This window comes from Nymphalis io, chromosome 1 (genome assembly GCF_905147045.1).
Source record: "Nymphalis io chromosome 1, ilAglIoxx1.1, whole genome shotgun sequence".
In the NCBI taxonomy this organism is placed as follows: domain Eukaryota; kingdom Metazoa; phylum Arthropoda; class Insecta; order Lepidoptera; family Nymphalidae; genus Nymphalis; species Nymphalis io.
The window spans coordinates 9690659-9709029 of NC_065888.1; the positions used below are offsets into that span (position 1 = coordinate 9690659).

Below are 18371 nucleotides of genomic sequence, written 5' to 3' on the forward strand. Positions count from 1 at the left end.
CTACCGTCCGACATTTGTCGATTAAATATTTGTTTTTTATTATACTTACACATTTTTTAATATCATAATGTGAAACTAAAAAAATAAACTTCAAAAAAAGAAGAAAATTGTACGCAAAATACAAAATACACTTTTAATAAAACCTTAAATGTTATATTATGTTAAGTTAAAGGAAACTTATATAAACAATTACACAATTGTTACCTTTGTTGAATCACTTCGCTGAAACTATACAACTAAATTAAATCAGTTGCAAAATATTGATTACTTGACTATAGCAGTTATAAAAAATTGTCTTTTTAATACAATTTTTCGTTGGGAATTTGATTATTTTTGTAGGGTTTTGCACGAATATTGAATAACTAAATGTACAAATACGTCGCTAAACGCGATGTCAATAAATAAATATTTACAAGCTTATCAGTTAGCCCGTGGTCTCCTATAAACGTCATCGGCCACTTACAACGTCACCGTACGTCCCGTCACGATGCTTACTATAGAAATGTACTGTTTCGGTCTCTTATAAACGTTAATGTCGGCATATTGATCACATTCTGGTGGTAGAATGGAATAGAGAGGCTTTGTGCAAGCTCGCCTGAATAGGTATATTCTACCGCAAAAATAAAGTTACTTGGTATTGTTATGTTCCGATTTGAAGGGTGAGTGAGCCAGTGTAATTACAAACACAAACATCTTAGCTCCCAAGGTTGGTGGTGATGGCTAACATTTCTTTCAATGCCAATGTCAATGGTCGTTGGTGACCACTTACCATCTTCCACTTACCTATTCTATAAAAAAAAACTGAAAATTTCCACAATTTTTTATTTTTTATCTTGTTGTTATGATTTGGCACTTGCTCTTTAATTAATTTAAATGATTTTTTTTTTTTTTATATGCCCCGGGATGGCAAATGACTCTACTCCACCTGATGGTAAGTGGTAGTAGAGTCCAAACGCGACGACGGCCAGTACAGTCGGGAAGAATGTTCTGTACTAGCCGTCCCCGCCTTGCCGGCCCGCAAGATGCCTCTTCACGCCTCGTTTGAAGGAACCCGGGTTGTAAGAGGAGGGGAACACGTGAGCTGGTAAGGAATTCCATTCTTTGGTAGTGCGACAAAGAAAGGAGTTGCCAAATTTCTTTGTGCGCGATGGAATTGATGTCACAGTTAGGCGGTGACATCGAGAACCAGCTCGCGTGGACTTAAGAAGGAAGGGGGAAGCAGGAATTAGAGAGAATAATTCTTCAGAGCACTCGCCGTGATACAGACGATAGAAAGCGCTCAGTGCTGCTATCTCGCGACGCAATTGTAAAGGTTCAAGGGTGTTTGTGACCTTTACGTCGCCAATAATGCGTACTGCACGTCGCTGCAACCGGTCCAAGGCCTCCATTAGGTACTTAGCGGAGCCATCCCAAAGGTGCGAGCAATATTCAACGCAAGACCGTACCTGTGTTTTGTATAACAGGCACAGTTGTTGTGGCGTGAAAAAACGCCGCACCTTGTTCAGAACTCCGAGTTTTCGTGAAGCTGTTTTTATAATAGCCTCGATGTAATCCCTTGGACTAAGGTCGCAGCGAACGTCCATCCCTAGCATGGCGATTTTGCTTTGTATCATCAGCGGTGTGCCACAGAGGGAGGGATGAGGGTAAAATGGTGACTTTTTCGCTGTGAGAGCGCACACCTGTGTTTTCTTGGCATTAAACTCGACAAGATTATCAGAACCCCATTTGGCGATGAGCTCTAATGTCCTATCGAGTTCAATAACAAGATTCTCCCGCCTCTCCTCAGTTTCCGCCCGCCCAGCCACTGCGCGTCCGTGGTATCCACCATGCACTGTACTATCATCTGCATAGCAATGTATGTTCCCAAGAGAGAGCATATCATTGATATGCAAAAGAAAGAGTGTGGGAGATAGCACAGATCCCTGGGGGACGCCAGCATTCACTACATAGAATTGTGAAGCGCAACCATCTACTAAAACACGAAGGCTACGCTTGTGTAGGAAGCTGGCAATCCAGGTGCATAGCTGAGCAGGCAGACCATATGCCGGTAGCTTGGAGAGAAGACTTCTGTGCCAGATCCTGTCGAAAGCCTTGGAGATATCGAGGCTGACAGCCAACGATTCTCCATGCTTGTCGATAGCTTCACCCCAGAGGTGCGTTACGTACGCTAGAAGATCACCTGTGGACCGTTTTGAGCTAAGATGTCTGATGTGATGCTGGTTTGTTTTAGTTGCGGTAAAAATAAGTGCATGCAAGTGCATGTGTTCTGCCACATGCGTATCTAGTATTTATTAACGATTGTTAATAAATACTGTTGTTGACAGTTGTTATTAACGATTCTCAGGAGGTGGCTTGCCTAGTTGTGGTACATATACTGGTAGTTATTGTACTTTCCTTTATAAATTATGATAGTTAATTTCTTGATGAATTTTTTATAGCAGTTCTAAGTCATTTCTCGCTGACTGTTTGTGTTTAACGAAGTGAATAATTATCGTGCGTAAATGTTTATCGTTTTGTTCGTTGACACGACATGATAATATCTCATGACTTTTTAATGTACCGGTAATGAATAATTGCATTCGAATTATCATTATATTTTTGTTTATTTAAATTTAGAAATTTTATTTATATCTGCTAGTAGCCGCTTCGCTTAGCCCTAATAAATTTATTTATTTATTTATTTATTTAGTGTACAGGAAACAAACAGTGAAATAATTACAATAAAATAAAAAATATAAAACAATTCATAAACCAAAACAGTTTCCATTTATAAATTAATCATAAGTAATAACAAAACAAGACATTTTTTATATTTAATAGGTGCATGAAATTATATAATTCATTTATATAATTTAATTTAATATAAATTTAATTTTTAAATCAAGAAAACATAATTTAATAATAAATAATCAATTTATAATTAATTAATTAAAAATGCATGAGTAAATTAAGGCTCTTGAGAGTATAATATTTCTTTTACTTGCAGTTTGAATTTTTTAAGGGAGAGATGAAATATATCATATTCAATAAATGTTTTATTGTACTGTTTAGATGATCTATTAATAAATGTATTAATAAAGTAAAATTAACTAAATAAAATTATTATCGATTTCTATTTTATTTATTATTGTATGTTATTACAATTCATTTGTAACCAATATCCAAATTTTTCTTTTTTATCATTGACATAGACAAATGTAGAATCATTCGCCCTAGACTCGAATAAAATCAAGGATGAACCAAACAAAATTTTTGGCACATTGCCCTTTAAGTTCGCATGAATTGTTTGGAAACGCTGGAAATAATATATAATAAACGGTTACATATCTATATTATCGTTGTGACTTTTGCTATAGTCTTGTAATTTAATCAGTAATATTAATCATATGACCAAGTAATTGTCGTTTGTCTCTTTCATTTCAAATGAATTACCTCCGTGAACGTATCGGTTAGCTTTGCTTTATCATCTTTTTGTAGAATACTCGGCATTATCGCACCGTATCTGCAACTTAGTCATTAGATAATAACAATCCGTTGACGCTACATACGTTTTGGAGTGACCAATAAAGTAACCAATATTAATAAATATTCGTTTTTAAAGTACATTTGATTTAATATTTGTATTCGAAATGGATGAAAGTGTAAGTAAGAATATGAAACATCTAATAAAACTGTTTGAGGCGCGTAAAAACTTGACGGACGAAGAGGGTGCGGTCAATAGAGTTCTTATTGAGTCTAATCAACAGGAAAATGAAGCTGATGATATATCGAACGGTACGAATATTTATTTATATATTTTCGTGTCAAGTCATGGTGTCAACTTTCATTGGTTTGATTTGACGGTATTATTTGAGCGATCGAAAGGTGTTAAATGATTTAAATATTTAGAAAATGATATATACTCGAAGTAATTTTCTGCGTTGTTAATATATACTTCTTATTTACGTTAAATAAACCTACAAGTGATTGGCCTTTCTAAGTTTGTCTTACCTAATTCAAAATATAATTAATTTTCTCGAATGAAATATAATCTCATAATTAAAGTTTTGTTTACATAAGTACGCGTCAGTTGAATTTTCTATCTATACTTCTGTTTGAAAGATTCGAATGCTGATTTTAAGCCTACTTCACTAAGTTATAATTTAGGAGGTTATTAAAACCTAATACATCTGTATATAACGATATTGGTTTAGGTATCAATGATTAATGACTTAATTTGGTAACTAATTGATTGATAATAATTAATGGATTGGTATCATATGAGCGAAATGGCCTAGTGCTTAGAACGCGTCAATCTTAACCGTGGGTTCAAACCCGGGCAAAAACTTGCATGTGTCTAATTTCACCGAAATTCTGCCACGTGTGTATTCCACCGACCCGCATTGGAGCAGCGTGGTGGAATAAGCTCCAAATCTCCTCAAGAAAGGAGGAGGCCTTAGCCCAGCTGTGGGACATTCACAGGCTGTTACTTTATCATATAGGAGGTTAGGGTAAATAAAAGAAGCGACTCAGTTTCCAAGATCGTATATTCACTATATAAAAAATACCACATATTACTTCTATTTTCTACTATTGCTTTAGTATTTAATAAGACTAGTAGAAGGAAAACCAAATATTTAAAATTGACAGATCTTATTATTAGCCAGCGGCTCTTAAAAGTTAAAATACAAACTTTTTACACAAGATAATTTTTTTGCTTATATAGTCAATTTAATTATTAATTGATAGTTCAACATATTAACCATTGATACAATTTGAAAGCACGTTGAAATTTTAACGGTCAATTTGTGTTGGTAATTATATCCATAGTAAGTTAATGAAACTTCGCCTTGTGTTAGTTGTTCGTCCCTTAATTAGTAATGAAGGTCCCACAGTACAAACAGGTAATATTTTAATTATCCACTATGTACCTAAACTAGTAATTATATTCCGTAATTAATCCCTCGAGGTGCAACATTTTAAATAGTATGTATTTATTTTAATAAAACATGACGTTACAGATTAACAGCAATACATTTGAGACAATCTCACCTGCCAATAGGCATACAGATAATAAATAAAAATATTAAATTAGTTTTATTTACGATGTGTGTCGTGAACCTAACATATCGTGTTGACTCACGTTTTTTGGCGTGAGTTCAATACATTCAATTACTATCAAACTTATTGCGGTCTAGTATTTACTCACACAAACGCTAGAAATATTAAAGTTATATATTGTCTGAAAAGCTTATTCGATTTTGCTGCTTCAGTGCGGGTTGGTGTATTTTCATGTGATACAATGACATCCGATAGTGCTTTTTGTCCGGTTTTGTACCTGTGATCCTCGCTTAAGATCCATTGGCTCAACTTAGTTTGCTACATGTTAGGGCTTTGCGCAACCTCATCTGGGAGCTCATACCACCCACTAATCGTGTAATCTACCGCTAAACAGAAATATTTAGTATTGTTGTGTTATTGTTTGAAGATTGAGTGAGCCAGTGTAATTACAGGCACAAGGGATGTAACATCTTAGTTCTCAAGGTTGGTGGCGCATTGGCTATGTAAGGGATGATTAATATTTCTTACAGTTCTAATGTATTGGGAAGTGGTGTATAGTTATCACGAGCTATTTTCTAGTAAGCCATATCAATAAAAAAGCTCGCCTTTAGAAATTCATAAATATTGTTTATCAACTTATTTACTAATATTTGTTTATTTCTGTTTATCAGGTAGTGAAGTAGATCATTCAGCGGCAGTTCACAGTCCGGCTGCTGACCTCGAATCTCTGATAGAGCGCTTGGAGCGTGTGACTTCACGCTTGGAGCGACTGCCTGTGTTACGTGCTCACACGCCTACACCGCCTTGCTCCCCAGCGCCATCTCCCGCAGGAGACGCGTCACCGATCTTTCAGACGTCAGAAATCATAGTAACCGACAACATGAGCATCAACGGCTACCAGGACTTGATGCAGGTGAGATACGATTTTCTATGACATATATTAATATATCATAATGAATTATTTTTATTATTATAAATATAAGCAAATGTATTCAGTACAGTCGAACATGACGTTTTGTTTTATTTGTTCAATGCTTGAGTCATTCGTATAAAGTCATTACAGATAAAAAAATTTTACTCAAAATATCAGAAGCTTACAAATGTGTATAGCAGATGGGAATGTCTAACGTTTCTGTTTTATTTGTAAACAAGTTTCAACAGCTTCTTATTATAATATAACCAAGAACGAAAATAAATTACCATAATAAGAAAACTTAAACCGTTTGAAGTCTCTCAAACAAGAATTCATTACTTTCAACAACAAACAAAAACTTGAACTATATTCTTTTCTTTTCCACAACGGTAGAAACATATCTTCTTATTCATAAAAAGGAATCCTTAGGATATTGCAAATAATTATATATTTAAAGCTTATAAATGAAATATTACTATAGTAACATAATATACTACACATTTATAATATAATATGATGTATGTAAGTTGATACAATCTGTCATAGGGAGAGGGTTTCGCCGAATTGACGAACGATGTATTAGCGGAATATAAATTAATTTTGTTAGAAAATATAACAATCTATTACAATTTCTTGCTAACCCTAGATATAAAAGAGTGTTATTTTTCACTTTAAATTTGTTCAATACAACACAAGCGTTGAATTGGCACCAATAGCATGCGAGTTAGGGATGTTGGAAGTGCCAAAAATATCGATACAAATAAAATGATTCTTCATTCAAGTAGGTTTATAAGAGTACTTTTGAATCATGTTACATATTAAATTAAATGTAAAGCTAACAACGGTCCGGAATGTAGATTACATGTATTTCGTATAATCTTTGTGATTGATATTATAATTTTTAATAAAAAATATCATTATACTGGTAAGATTTGAAAAAGAATATTGACGCTCTAAAAATCAAGGGTTTTAAGCCTTATATTATAAAAAAATTCTACCTCAATTATCTTACATAATCAGACCTACCGTGTCTGTACTTACTAATATTTACCATAAACCAATCTTTAAATGTATTTTCTAAAAAAGTTCGAAATATAAAAAAGTAATGTTTTTAAATAATTATAAGTAATAAATATTTGATTGAAAAAAATATCGCTTTTCTTGCCATTTCAACATTTAAAATCTATATATTAAATATCGATCGTAGCAAAAATATTGAGATATCGATGTATCGATATTTTTCAACATCACTAATTGGACTTATCACACCGTGAGACATATGTTTCTGCACGCAACATTATCCGATTAATCAATTTCCATTACAACGATGGCCCTTGTTCAAACAATTTGTTTCTTTTACGATGACACGAAACGGTGACCCGAGGCTTGAAACAATTTTAATCAAGTTGCATACTATTTATTCTGCTACTTTCGATGCATAAAATAAAAACTTTGCTCTTTTTATACACCGTACATAGCACATAAAATGTGTTTTATATCCTGCCCATTAATATCGTTGCTGTTAAAGGCGAGTAACGTTGTTGTAAAATGTGTGCGAAATATGTTTCTTTTATAGCGTACAGCAGTATAGTAAAATAACTTTATTTATTGGTAAAGTAATAGTTCGAGAATAGCCAGCTAACGGAACGCGTTAATGTTTACTTAAGTCGCGAATTAAAATCCGAACATGCACTAGTGAGAATTACTTGTTTTTTTTTGTGTTTGTAATAATTATCGTTACCGGTGCTAGAGCGCTTTGTAATAAAAGGTAGGCCATTTATGAGATAGGCTGTGTGAGACCTAGCAGGAAAGAACTGCGTGAGATTTCCTCATTATCATCGTCATCACCCGGTTCCTATATTTAAAGAATCGCTATTATACATTCGTATTTTATCGGTTTTAATTTCCGTGCCGTTTAAGTTGTTGTTGTTTACGTAATAACTAACGTACTCACAACTTCGAAACTTACGGCCCGTAAACAGTTCGGCTATCAATAGCATAACGAATAATTTATTGAATTCATAAAAATCAATATACACTTCGCGATCCGCAGTAAATGGGGAAAACGAATGATAGATATAACGATGGTAGGTGAAAGTTGAAAATACCGTGAGGAATTATTTATGTGTTGGAATGTTGGAATTGGAATTTGTGATGGAATCATTCGTACCAACTAGAATAGCAGCTATTCGGTAAAATAAGCAAAATTCTTCATTAAACAGAATATACCTTTACCCAGCAGTGGAACGTTTAGCGTAATGATACTTTTCTATTTCTTATTAATTTTAAAAATAATTATATCTATTATGGCTAATAAAATTCTATGGCTGTCTAAAATGTCTAATATTCTAATAATATAATCAAGGCGCTACAATCGAGTTAGCCAATAATTTAATAAACTTAATTGAAATAGTCGAGGCATCAAGTTGTACTAACTCCTATTAATAAAATCAGTACTTTGTGATCGGATAACTTTACACGTCGAAACTATCTTGGTATGTGATTTAATTTACATATCGCTTACTTTATTCTGTGTTTGTGTGGTATTAAAATATGATAAGATTGCGCCTTGAGGGCAAGACCGAGTCGTTATGCTGACGGATAGCGGCATGACGTTCCTTTATGTCGTCATGTGTCCTCCCTGTCGCTGTACAGTAACAGCCTGTTAATGTCCCACTGCTGGGCTAAGGGCTCCTCTCCCTTTTGAGGAAACGGTTTGGAGCTTAGTCGCTGTTCTCTACTCCCTTGTATTTGCGTGGCGTGGCGTGTATGTTATGTTTCGTTGTTACATATTATTGAATTTATTTCATAAATGAAACTTTCAAATGATAAATTCTATAAATAAGCAGAAATTTAGATGTTTCATGTCTGCCGGTCGTCCAATGCTGACCTCATTTATATCACCTTATGATTTTATTTGTAACATTAATAACATAAAGTTACAGATTTATCATATTAAATTCGGTTTAGTGGTTGAAGTTTACATCTTAAGTTAGTTTACATCAGAGGATCGAATGAGAAAATTGTCAATAAATAATAGTATTTGCTCTCTACCGTTCACTATACGATATTTAATGATCAATGTTTACAAACTATCCTGTTTTTTTTTGTATTTGTATAATTATGTACAACCCAGAAATACCAGAAATCTTGTCAGTTGTTTGTTGAGTGAGCACACCGTTTCGTCTTCGTTAACATTAAAATAAGATATATCTCAAAAGAAGTACATTTAAATATATTATATACCCATATATTCAACCTTAATATTTGTACGGTGACGCATTGTTGCGTTAGTCATCTATGAGTCTAGTAAAAATCATAAATTAAAGTTTATCATGTTGATATATCACATAAGCATCATTAGAACTCACGTGGAATCTTCGTATATTTTCTTGTAAAAATGTTGAAAAAGTTCGGTGTTACGGTGTGGTGTGTATTTCTGTGTATACTGAGTTATATAATCACATGTACATGTCATGTTTTATTATGTTTTATCCCTGGCTCCTACCATAGTAGCAGCTTTCACTTTACTACACGTTTCTCGGAGATGGTGCAAAATATAATGTGAATGAAAATGTTCTCAATTTAAAAATTAATATACGAGTCTTTAAATATCGTTTTTGTTTTAGGGTCCTCTGCTCACGTACTTAGAGTTGTCGAAGCAGATCGGCGGCGACATCGCTACGCACGCTAACCTCGTTAACGATGCCTTTCAGTAAGCATTTTACACTAATTTATTACATTGTTTTAATAAAAACTTGGTAAGAAACGTCTAGATACTAATAAAAGATGCATGCATGAAGAATTTGTTATGTACGAATATATAAAGTTGCTGCTATAATATAATTATAACAATAATTTAGTTGGTTATGAAGTACTTATTAAACTGTTTTTTTCTACAACAGGCAACAGTTTCGTTACATCCAGCTAGCGGCGGTGCGATCGAAGCCATTACAGGCCGAAGAGGTTCAACTTCTCGCTCCAACCAGCGAAAAGATCTCATCAATCCAACAATACCGCGAAAAGAATCGAGCGTCTCCGTTCTTCAACCACCTCTCCGCTATATCCGAGAGCATCCCCGCACTCGGTTGGGTTGCCGTGTCTCCTACACCGGCACCGTACGTCAAAGAAATGAACGACGCCGGCCAGTTTTACACGAACCGTGTGTTGAAGGAGTGGAAAGAGAAAGATAAGACCCATGTCGACTGGTGCCGCGCATGGGTGCAACTGCTGTCGGACTTGCAAGCGTACGTGAAGCAGTATCATACTACAGGACTCGTGTGGGCTGGTGAGTGACAAGTAATAATAATGAAGTCAATACCATTATTGACTTTTTTTTTTTTTTTATAGAATAGGAAGGCGGACGAGCATATGGACCACCTGATGGTAAGTGGTCACCAACGCTCTTAGACATTGGCATTGTAAGAAATGTCAACCATCGCTTACATATCCAATGCGCCACCAACCTTGGGAACTAAGATTTTATGTCCCTTGTGCCTGTAATTACACTGGCTCACTCACCCTTCAAACCGGAACACAACAATATCAAGTATTGCTGTTTTGCGGTAGAATATCTGATGAGTGGGTGGTACCTACCCAGACGATCTTGCACAAAGCCCTACCACCAGTAGACTTTAATGTACATTAGTATTATTTCATTATGAATTATCGATTGAATTATGTGCATGGGGATGTTGAAAGAATGAATACTCATAATATAATTTGATGCCCACACAATTAGCTCATGAGCTTATTGCTTATTATTAATTAATATTCCATTGAACTTATCATGCTATTATATATATAGTTATTGCAAAATTATATTTTAATGTATGTGTTTAATTTATACATTTTTCTGACATTATAAAAAAATCTATCAATCGAGCGTAGAATCTCCTCTTATTTTTGAAATCGTTTACAAATAAATGCTTATGGCGAGGCGAAACAAAAGCAAAAAATAAATTAATATTTTTTTATACTGAGCTATTTGTTACATTGACCTTTAAAAGTAAAGCTTTATTATATAAGCAAATCCATAAATTGATCATTCACTTGGAACTTGACGTAAAAACTTTTTCGCGTTAACCTATTTTTACAAAGTGCGACGATATGTCGCCGAATAATTTACATCGGCTTTGTGCTCGGTGTGTGTAGGAAAAACAAAATTTCAATATATAAGAGTTGCGGTAAAAGCGATTGAATTATAGACGAGTTACTTATGTACTGATAAGTTGATGGAAATGGCAAAGACATTTTATTACACAAAACTTTTACTTCATTTACATTAATATCGTATTTACTTTTTATGGAATATAACACCTTAAGTCGTATCATCAGAGGTACATTTTCGCCTACGTTCCTAAAAGAAATAAAAAAAAGTAAATCATTCATGTTCTTATTAACAAGGGCATACATATATTTGAAAAATATTTTAAGTTTCCGACACAAATAATTGATTTGTGTTACTTTTCTCTCAACTAAGCACTAGTTAAACTGAATGTTTCGTTGTGTAACATTCACGTAAAAATATATATATGTGTTTCGCTCGAAACTTTTTGACCTATTTCTCTGTACAACTTTAGAATAATTCTAACAATAACGATATTACCATTACTTGCTATAAATCATAACTAATCGCTTAGTTATGCATGGTTTTAATAATAATGTTTATTATTATGGTACTTTTTAGTTGCCGAAAATCAGAAGAATATTCATCAGTTCAGTAATATTTACCTGAATTCCATATGAAATCGGGTGCATTCAGATCAGAATTTACAATTTTGCAAATAGTGTCCAGGTCATTAGTCACTTCTAAAGATATGTATAAGAATGCCCAAGTCGTATAAGCACTCCAGTTACGTCGTCCTCAGGTAAGAGCGCTGGTGCTCCTCCCCCTCCCCCCGGTGGTCTGCCGCCCCCGCCGCCCGCGCTGCCCGACGTAGACTTCGCGAACATGCCCGCCGACGACCGGAGCGCCCTCTTCGCAGAGATCAACAAGGGGGAGGCCATCACCAATAGTGAGTTTTAAGGGAGAATTCTATTTGCATGTTGATAATTTAAAAAGGGAAGAGTTTATATATGTGTTAAAGACCGTTCGTTTTAATCGAATCGTACCCTTTTAGGAGTATAGTAAGATTTTATACCTGACTCCCATACAAATAATTTATTATTATGTTATATGACGTTTCATTGTAATGATATTAAAAAAAATCACATAATTTTTTTGTTTACGTTGAGAAATAAGTAACAGCTTATAAATGACACAAAATAAATAAATAAAATTACAAAAAATATGTTTATTTGTTCCCTAAAAAAAAAAGGTCAAATGTAAATTGAAGTAGCGCTGGACCCCGAACCAAGATAAACCGCGACTTGTAGGATAAAGAAACATCTTAGTACGTGTGTTTATTGAAAACCGTTCAATATATGTAATATAGGCTTGCTTATTCGAATAGATTATAAAAAATATACGCGTGGGAAATAGATTACAATTTTAGAAATAAATTTATATATAATCATATATTATAAATGTGAAAGTAACTCTGTCTTTCTGTCTGTTGCTTTTAAGACTAAACCTACCTACTAAGAGGAGAGAAGGAGAGGGGAGAGGAGATACTCTCCTCTTAATACGTGGGCAAAGCCTTTATATTTTTATAATTTAATTTTTTAACATATTCCTAAACGATTCAAAAATACAAGTTGCTTGACTTTAACAGTCAGGCTCACTTGGTAAGAGACAAATTTATCGTTGCCAACGAAGAATTCCTTTAATATGTATTATTATAATTTGGATGATAAATTACGTTCAAGTGGATTAAAAAGTATTTTTTTAATAAAATCAGATATATTATTTCATCAGATTTCATTGTTTCATATCATAATAATAATCACAATTTTATTACCTGTCATTTACTTTAAAGGTTACTGGTCTTATATAACTTATGCCATATGGTAACTGGTCGTGGTGTTTAATAAAATATTTTATTAACCGATTTACATTTCAAGAAATAAATAATTTCTTTCTTTAATTTTTACCGAAACTTCTTATGTACTATAAATTCACCTGTTGGCATTCAGAATCCAGCTAACGTCCAAGTATAGCAAGTGATTTGATTATTATGTATCCTAGATTTGATTATATAGCCTTGTTTATTATTTAAAAAAAGATCAAATTATTTTATTTTAGCTGATATTGATTTTAAGATGATTTTTAAGTTTACCATCGATCGTCTTAATTTATCATAATTTTAGTTTTAAATCGTCAGCGCGTATCTGCGGATTGGAATTTATAACCACGCGTTCCATGTTAACAGTAATATTAATCGATTTTTCAAACGACCTCTTACCTCAAGTGACTCACGCTGAGTCTGGCTGCTACATTTTTTTTTAATATTATTTATTAGTCATTCATTCCAAAATATGTAATACCTACTGTATTAGTTCCATAATCTGAATTTATTAAAACATAAAATTATACTTTAGTTTAAGGAGAAATAACAGGATTCTATTTTTTTTTTTTATTACGCTCTAAAATGTTACATCGAATAATGATAAAAGGGTAAAATTGAATGGAAACATATGGACGCTCCCTTGAGTATCGTAACGAAAATAATATTTTGTAATTTTTACGGGATAACTAAAATGGAGTGTTTCGTTGATAGCCTTACGTAAGGTGACGTCGGACATGCAGACTCACAAGAACCCTCAGTTACGGCAAGGGCCAGCTCCCTTCAAAGCGGCTGCCCCGAAGGTCCCCACCAAGGCGCTGCCGACGCCCGGCGCTGGCGTGTTGCCGGACAAGCCCCCGGTCTTCTCGAGGGACGGCAAGAAGTGGATAATTGTAAGTACTCTTCTATAACTTCAAACTTAGTCGATTAGTGAGATTTAGAGATACGATGCCTAAGAGCGTTGGTGACCACTTATCATCAGGTGGCCCATATGCTCGTCCGCCTTCCTATTCTATAAAAAAAAAAAAAAATGTGGTCAACAACGCCCGTAGACATTGGCTTTGTAATTAATGTCAACCATCGCTTACATAGCCAATGCGCCACCAACCTTGGGAACTAAGATTTTATGTCCCTTGTGCCTGTAATTACACTGGCTCACTCACCCTTCAAACCGAAATACAACAATACCAAGTACTGCTGTTTTGCGGTAGAATATCTGATGAGTGGGTGGTACCTACCCAGACGAGCTTGCACAAAGCTCCACCAATTTCTTCCTGTATCTGAATTTTTATCTCGAAATGTATATTTACAATGATGAAAAGTAATGGCAACACAAAAAATACTATAGTGCAGGCTTAGTGGGGCACAAAAAGGGTGCTTACTATTTCATTGTAAACGCACTTTTATAAGCTATCTGAGATCGACGTGGCGTACTTAACGATATCGTATGTGTTTATAAAATATATTTAGCGGATGTATCGTTGCAAGAGTTATTTAACTTGATTAAATTAATAAACTTTTAATATTATGACCGCTTCTTGTTTTAACATAGATTGCTGTATTTTTGTATTGTTTCAAAACAAACATGTTAATCGATTTATCTTTTTCAAGTACTATTGAGTGATAATATTACAAAAAACTAAATGTAAAGCTACCGTCTTTCAGAATCTAGATTGTACCGAGTAAATCGGCAACTTTATCTTTTATACAAGAATTAATTATTTACTTGTTAATTTTTATATACCTGCAAGAAAACCAACGATTGCTACGAACACGCTTATTTTTATCAACTATATAATTTTTAAAGAAAAAATAAATGATTTGTCCATTTATTATTTTTTATTACAATTTTATATTTATTAAATGGCAAATGTTGAAATGTCTGCGGGATTTTATTACATTTAATTTTTAAAATTAAATGAGTCAAAATTGTTGTTATAAGCGTAAAGTTACTTATATTATTGCAAATATATTTTGTCACATATGAAAATATTCCGGTTAATTTATATTCTAAATTCTGATTGTAATCTCAAGCTCCTATAATGTAGTAGAAAAAATGGCCTTTTTTTTATAGTATCAAAACAGTTAACATCTGTGGCGTTTTCTGTTCGTAATATACCGTAAAGCGGAATATTACAAAATATCTAATCGAGCTGTATCAATATTTTCTATTTTAATACTTAATGCGTATGTCTGGAACTGTGTTAACAATAAGGGTTAATAAATAAGGCAACCGAAGGAAGGAAGTTGGTAGAGCTTTGTGCGAGCTCGTCTGGATAGGTACCACCCACTCATCAGATATTCTATCGCAAAACAGCAGTACTTGATATTGTGTGTTCCAGTTTGAAGGGTGAGTGTGCCAGTGTAATTACAGGCACGAGGGACATAACATCTTAGTGCACCACCAACCTTGGGAGTTGGTGGCGCATTGGTGATGGAAGCGATTCTTAACATTTCTTACAATACCAATGGCGTTGGTGACCACTTACCATCAGGGAAAGCCCATATGCTTGTCCGCCTTCCAATTCTATAAAAAAAAAGTATCAAAATCTAAAATTAAGCTTATTATTGTTTGATAGTATTTAAAAAAAAAACATATACGATAATTACAAATTGTTTTGATCTTTTATTATTTATTTATAAAATGTATTAAATACAATATCGTAATCAGATTTTAATTTGTGAAGTTTTAACAGTAAACATTTAACAAAAAACGTAGATCATTTATAAATACAAGAAATAGCACGGACTTGAAATTTATACTTGTGAAATGTAAATTTACGTTTTCTATAGAAACAATTTAACTTTCAATATAATTCGGACCAGTAGCTCGAAAGATACTTGAAAGACCGAGACGTTTGAAGAATAGAGCGCGAAGTATACAATCTCTCGACGTATAACAAAAGATCCTAAGATCATTATCATCATCATCGCCTAAAAAATTGTATGGTTGGAGAGGATTCACAATATTTTAAATGAACATATATACACATACATATACGACACACACACATACACACAAAAATCCATACACACACACATACACACCCATACATTATCTTTATATTTCTATTAACATAAGTACTTATTACTAGATAATATATTGTAAAAACTTTAGTGTTTCTCCTGTTTTCTATAAAATTAAATAAATAAATATTTCCTTACCCAAGAGGGGGAGCCAGGAGACCCTTAGTACAGGGCAACCTAGTTTGGGCTCCTGTCTCCCACATATAACTGTATATATATATAAATATAAATGTAAACATTATTGTCTGTGGGAGAGAATAAATAATTTTATTATTATTATTAAATGAATTGAATGCATTTGTGAAATTGACTCGGGGCCAGTAACTTATATTCGAAATACATAGAGGTTTCGCGTATGCTTACTTTTTATCTCGTCTCATAATAGAGTGCTCAGGGGATTGTGGGAAAACTATCTTCATGTGCAAAGTCTACGTGAGTTAAGTGGCGAGCCATGCTCGTATATGTATGTACGTATACAACCTTACACCGATTTAATAGCCGTACTCAGTCGCATCTGCTGACAATATAAAATAGGTTACATTGACGCTGCCATTTTCTTCGATCGATTATGAGAAATACATACGTATGAATGTTTTTTTTTTGTTTAGATATTTCCTTTTTATATAATGTTTCTGAACAAAAAAAAAACAGATCATTGTTTACGAAGAAGAAATTAATATATATTATTTTAGCTACATGCGGTTTTAATAATACTAATATATATTTGATTTTATGGAATTTAATTTGTTACAATTTGCTTGAAATTACATTTTTGCGATCGCATTTTTTTCCATGAGTTTGGTTTGAAGACATTGAGGTCCAAACTCTTTCAGGCTCCACAATTCTTCGCTCGTATTAGCCGTTGTGACTTTTATTTTTAAAATAAACAATGCTCTCTCTATTTATTTATTCAGAAACAGTTCATGATATGAAATATTTACACCGTAACCGTACCGTAACAGCTTGTGAATGTCCCACTGCTGGGCTGGAGGCCTCCTCTCCCTTTTTTGAGGAGAAGGTGTTGAGCTTATTCCACCACGCCGCTCCAATGCGGGTTGGTGGAATACACATGTGGCAGAATTTCAGTGAAATTAGACACATGCAGGTTTCCTCACGATGTGTTTCCTTCGCCGTAAATCACGAGATGAAGTGACGCGTTTACAAAAATATATTTTATTTGCGTATTCATATGTATGTATATAACAGTAATATTAACTATATAACCATTTATTCGCACTGTGTCGCATTGCATTTAATACATATAGATTATATTTATATTCAACTTTTTTGTATTCAATTCACTGATCGTCAAAAAATGTTGTAAAAAACTTTTTCGAAGGTACAAGATACCTTTTACGCGCGACACTGAAACTACCATAAATGGGCGAACTTTATAAAATAACAAAACACAACGGTCATATTAACTTTATTATTACTTTGAAGGTCGTGACATAAAAACTCATTATGGGGCTGGTTATATGAAGATTTTCTTATACATGTTATATGTAACGAATTAACTTTGTCTAGAAAGTTTTATTATTTCTTTACTTTTAATCAACCTGTTTGCTTACTTGTCCATACGTAAATATATGAAATATTGCAGTTATGAATACTTTTTTAATATATATTTATTTTATCGCCTCGCCCCGACTTCGCCCGGGAGCAATTTTGTCTGTCTTAGTAGATATTTTATATGAACATTTTTCGATCTCTTAATAATGTAAACCTTATTGAAATTTCGTAGAGATCTCTATATATTTTTTTTTTAAATTAGATACAACCGATGTTACTCGCGTATAATAAACCTTTTTGTTATGTGAAATAATTTTAAAAATCGTTTTAGTAGTTTTTTAATGTATCCATAACAAACATACAAAAATTATAATCTTATCTCTTTCTAATATTCGTATAGATTTTAAAGATATTGTGTTAGTATTATATATGGTTTGACATTAATACTGTATATATACCATTATTCAAAGGATGTTCGACATACGATAAAAAAAATTTTTCTTTATTGAAATAAATATATGACGAAGTTCCAAACATCTTTTGGTCCTTAACGTAGAAGAATCCCTGGAGCGGAAATTATATGAACACGCTATTCGCTTGACTGCTTCGCTTACAAAAGTCACTGTCTCCGCGTAACTGATGACATGTAAGATTTATCCTGAACAAATGAATTATATTTATTAAGCGAACTGAAGACAAATACAATAGTTATATTCCAGTAAAAATATTGGTTTTAAGCGTGCACTCAAGTGGAACAACTGATCATCGAAGTGTGTATTATCTCTCGGTTAGGGTTATACAATAATGTATTTTTTATAAAGAAACTCTTAGCGTGTCATTGCACGATAAAGATTAATATTAAGAGGAGAAGAGCAAATTTATCCCTAGACGTTTATGTATTTTGTAACGGGAAGTAAATAGCTGCTTTAGCT

The 18371-nt window shown here is 33.4% G+C and overlaps 1 protein-coding gene across 6 annotated transcripts in view; it reads left to right on the forward strand.

The window, feature by feature from the left end:
- LOC126772859 (adenylyl cyclase-associated protein 1) overlaps positions 1-18371 on the forward strand; it is a 40182-nt gene that overhangs the window by 13291 nt on the left and 8520 nt on the right. For 3 of the 6 annotated variants that reach the window (XM_050493774.1, XM_050493496.1, XM_050493716.1), the window contains exons 2-6: positions 5712-5953; positions 9583-9668; positions 9859-10241; positions 11824-11970; positions 13615-13793. In XM_050493774.1, coding sequence (XP_050349731.1) covers positions 5921-5953; positions 9583-9668; positions 9859-10241; positions 11824-11970; positions 13615-13793 — 828 coding nt within the window. In that variant the 5' untranslated portion in view covers positions 5712-5920. Of the gene's footprint in view, positions 1-3556; positions 3775-5233; positions 5258-5711; positions 5954-9582; positions 9669-9858; positions 10242-11823; positions 11971-13614; positions 13794-18371 lie in introns of those variants that run through there. The other 3 variants (XM_050493636.1, XM_050493870.1, XM_050493566.1) reach the window with 3 other exon arrangements.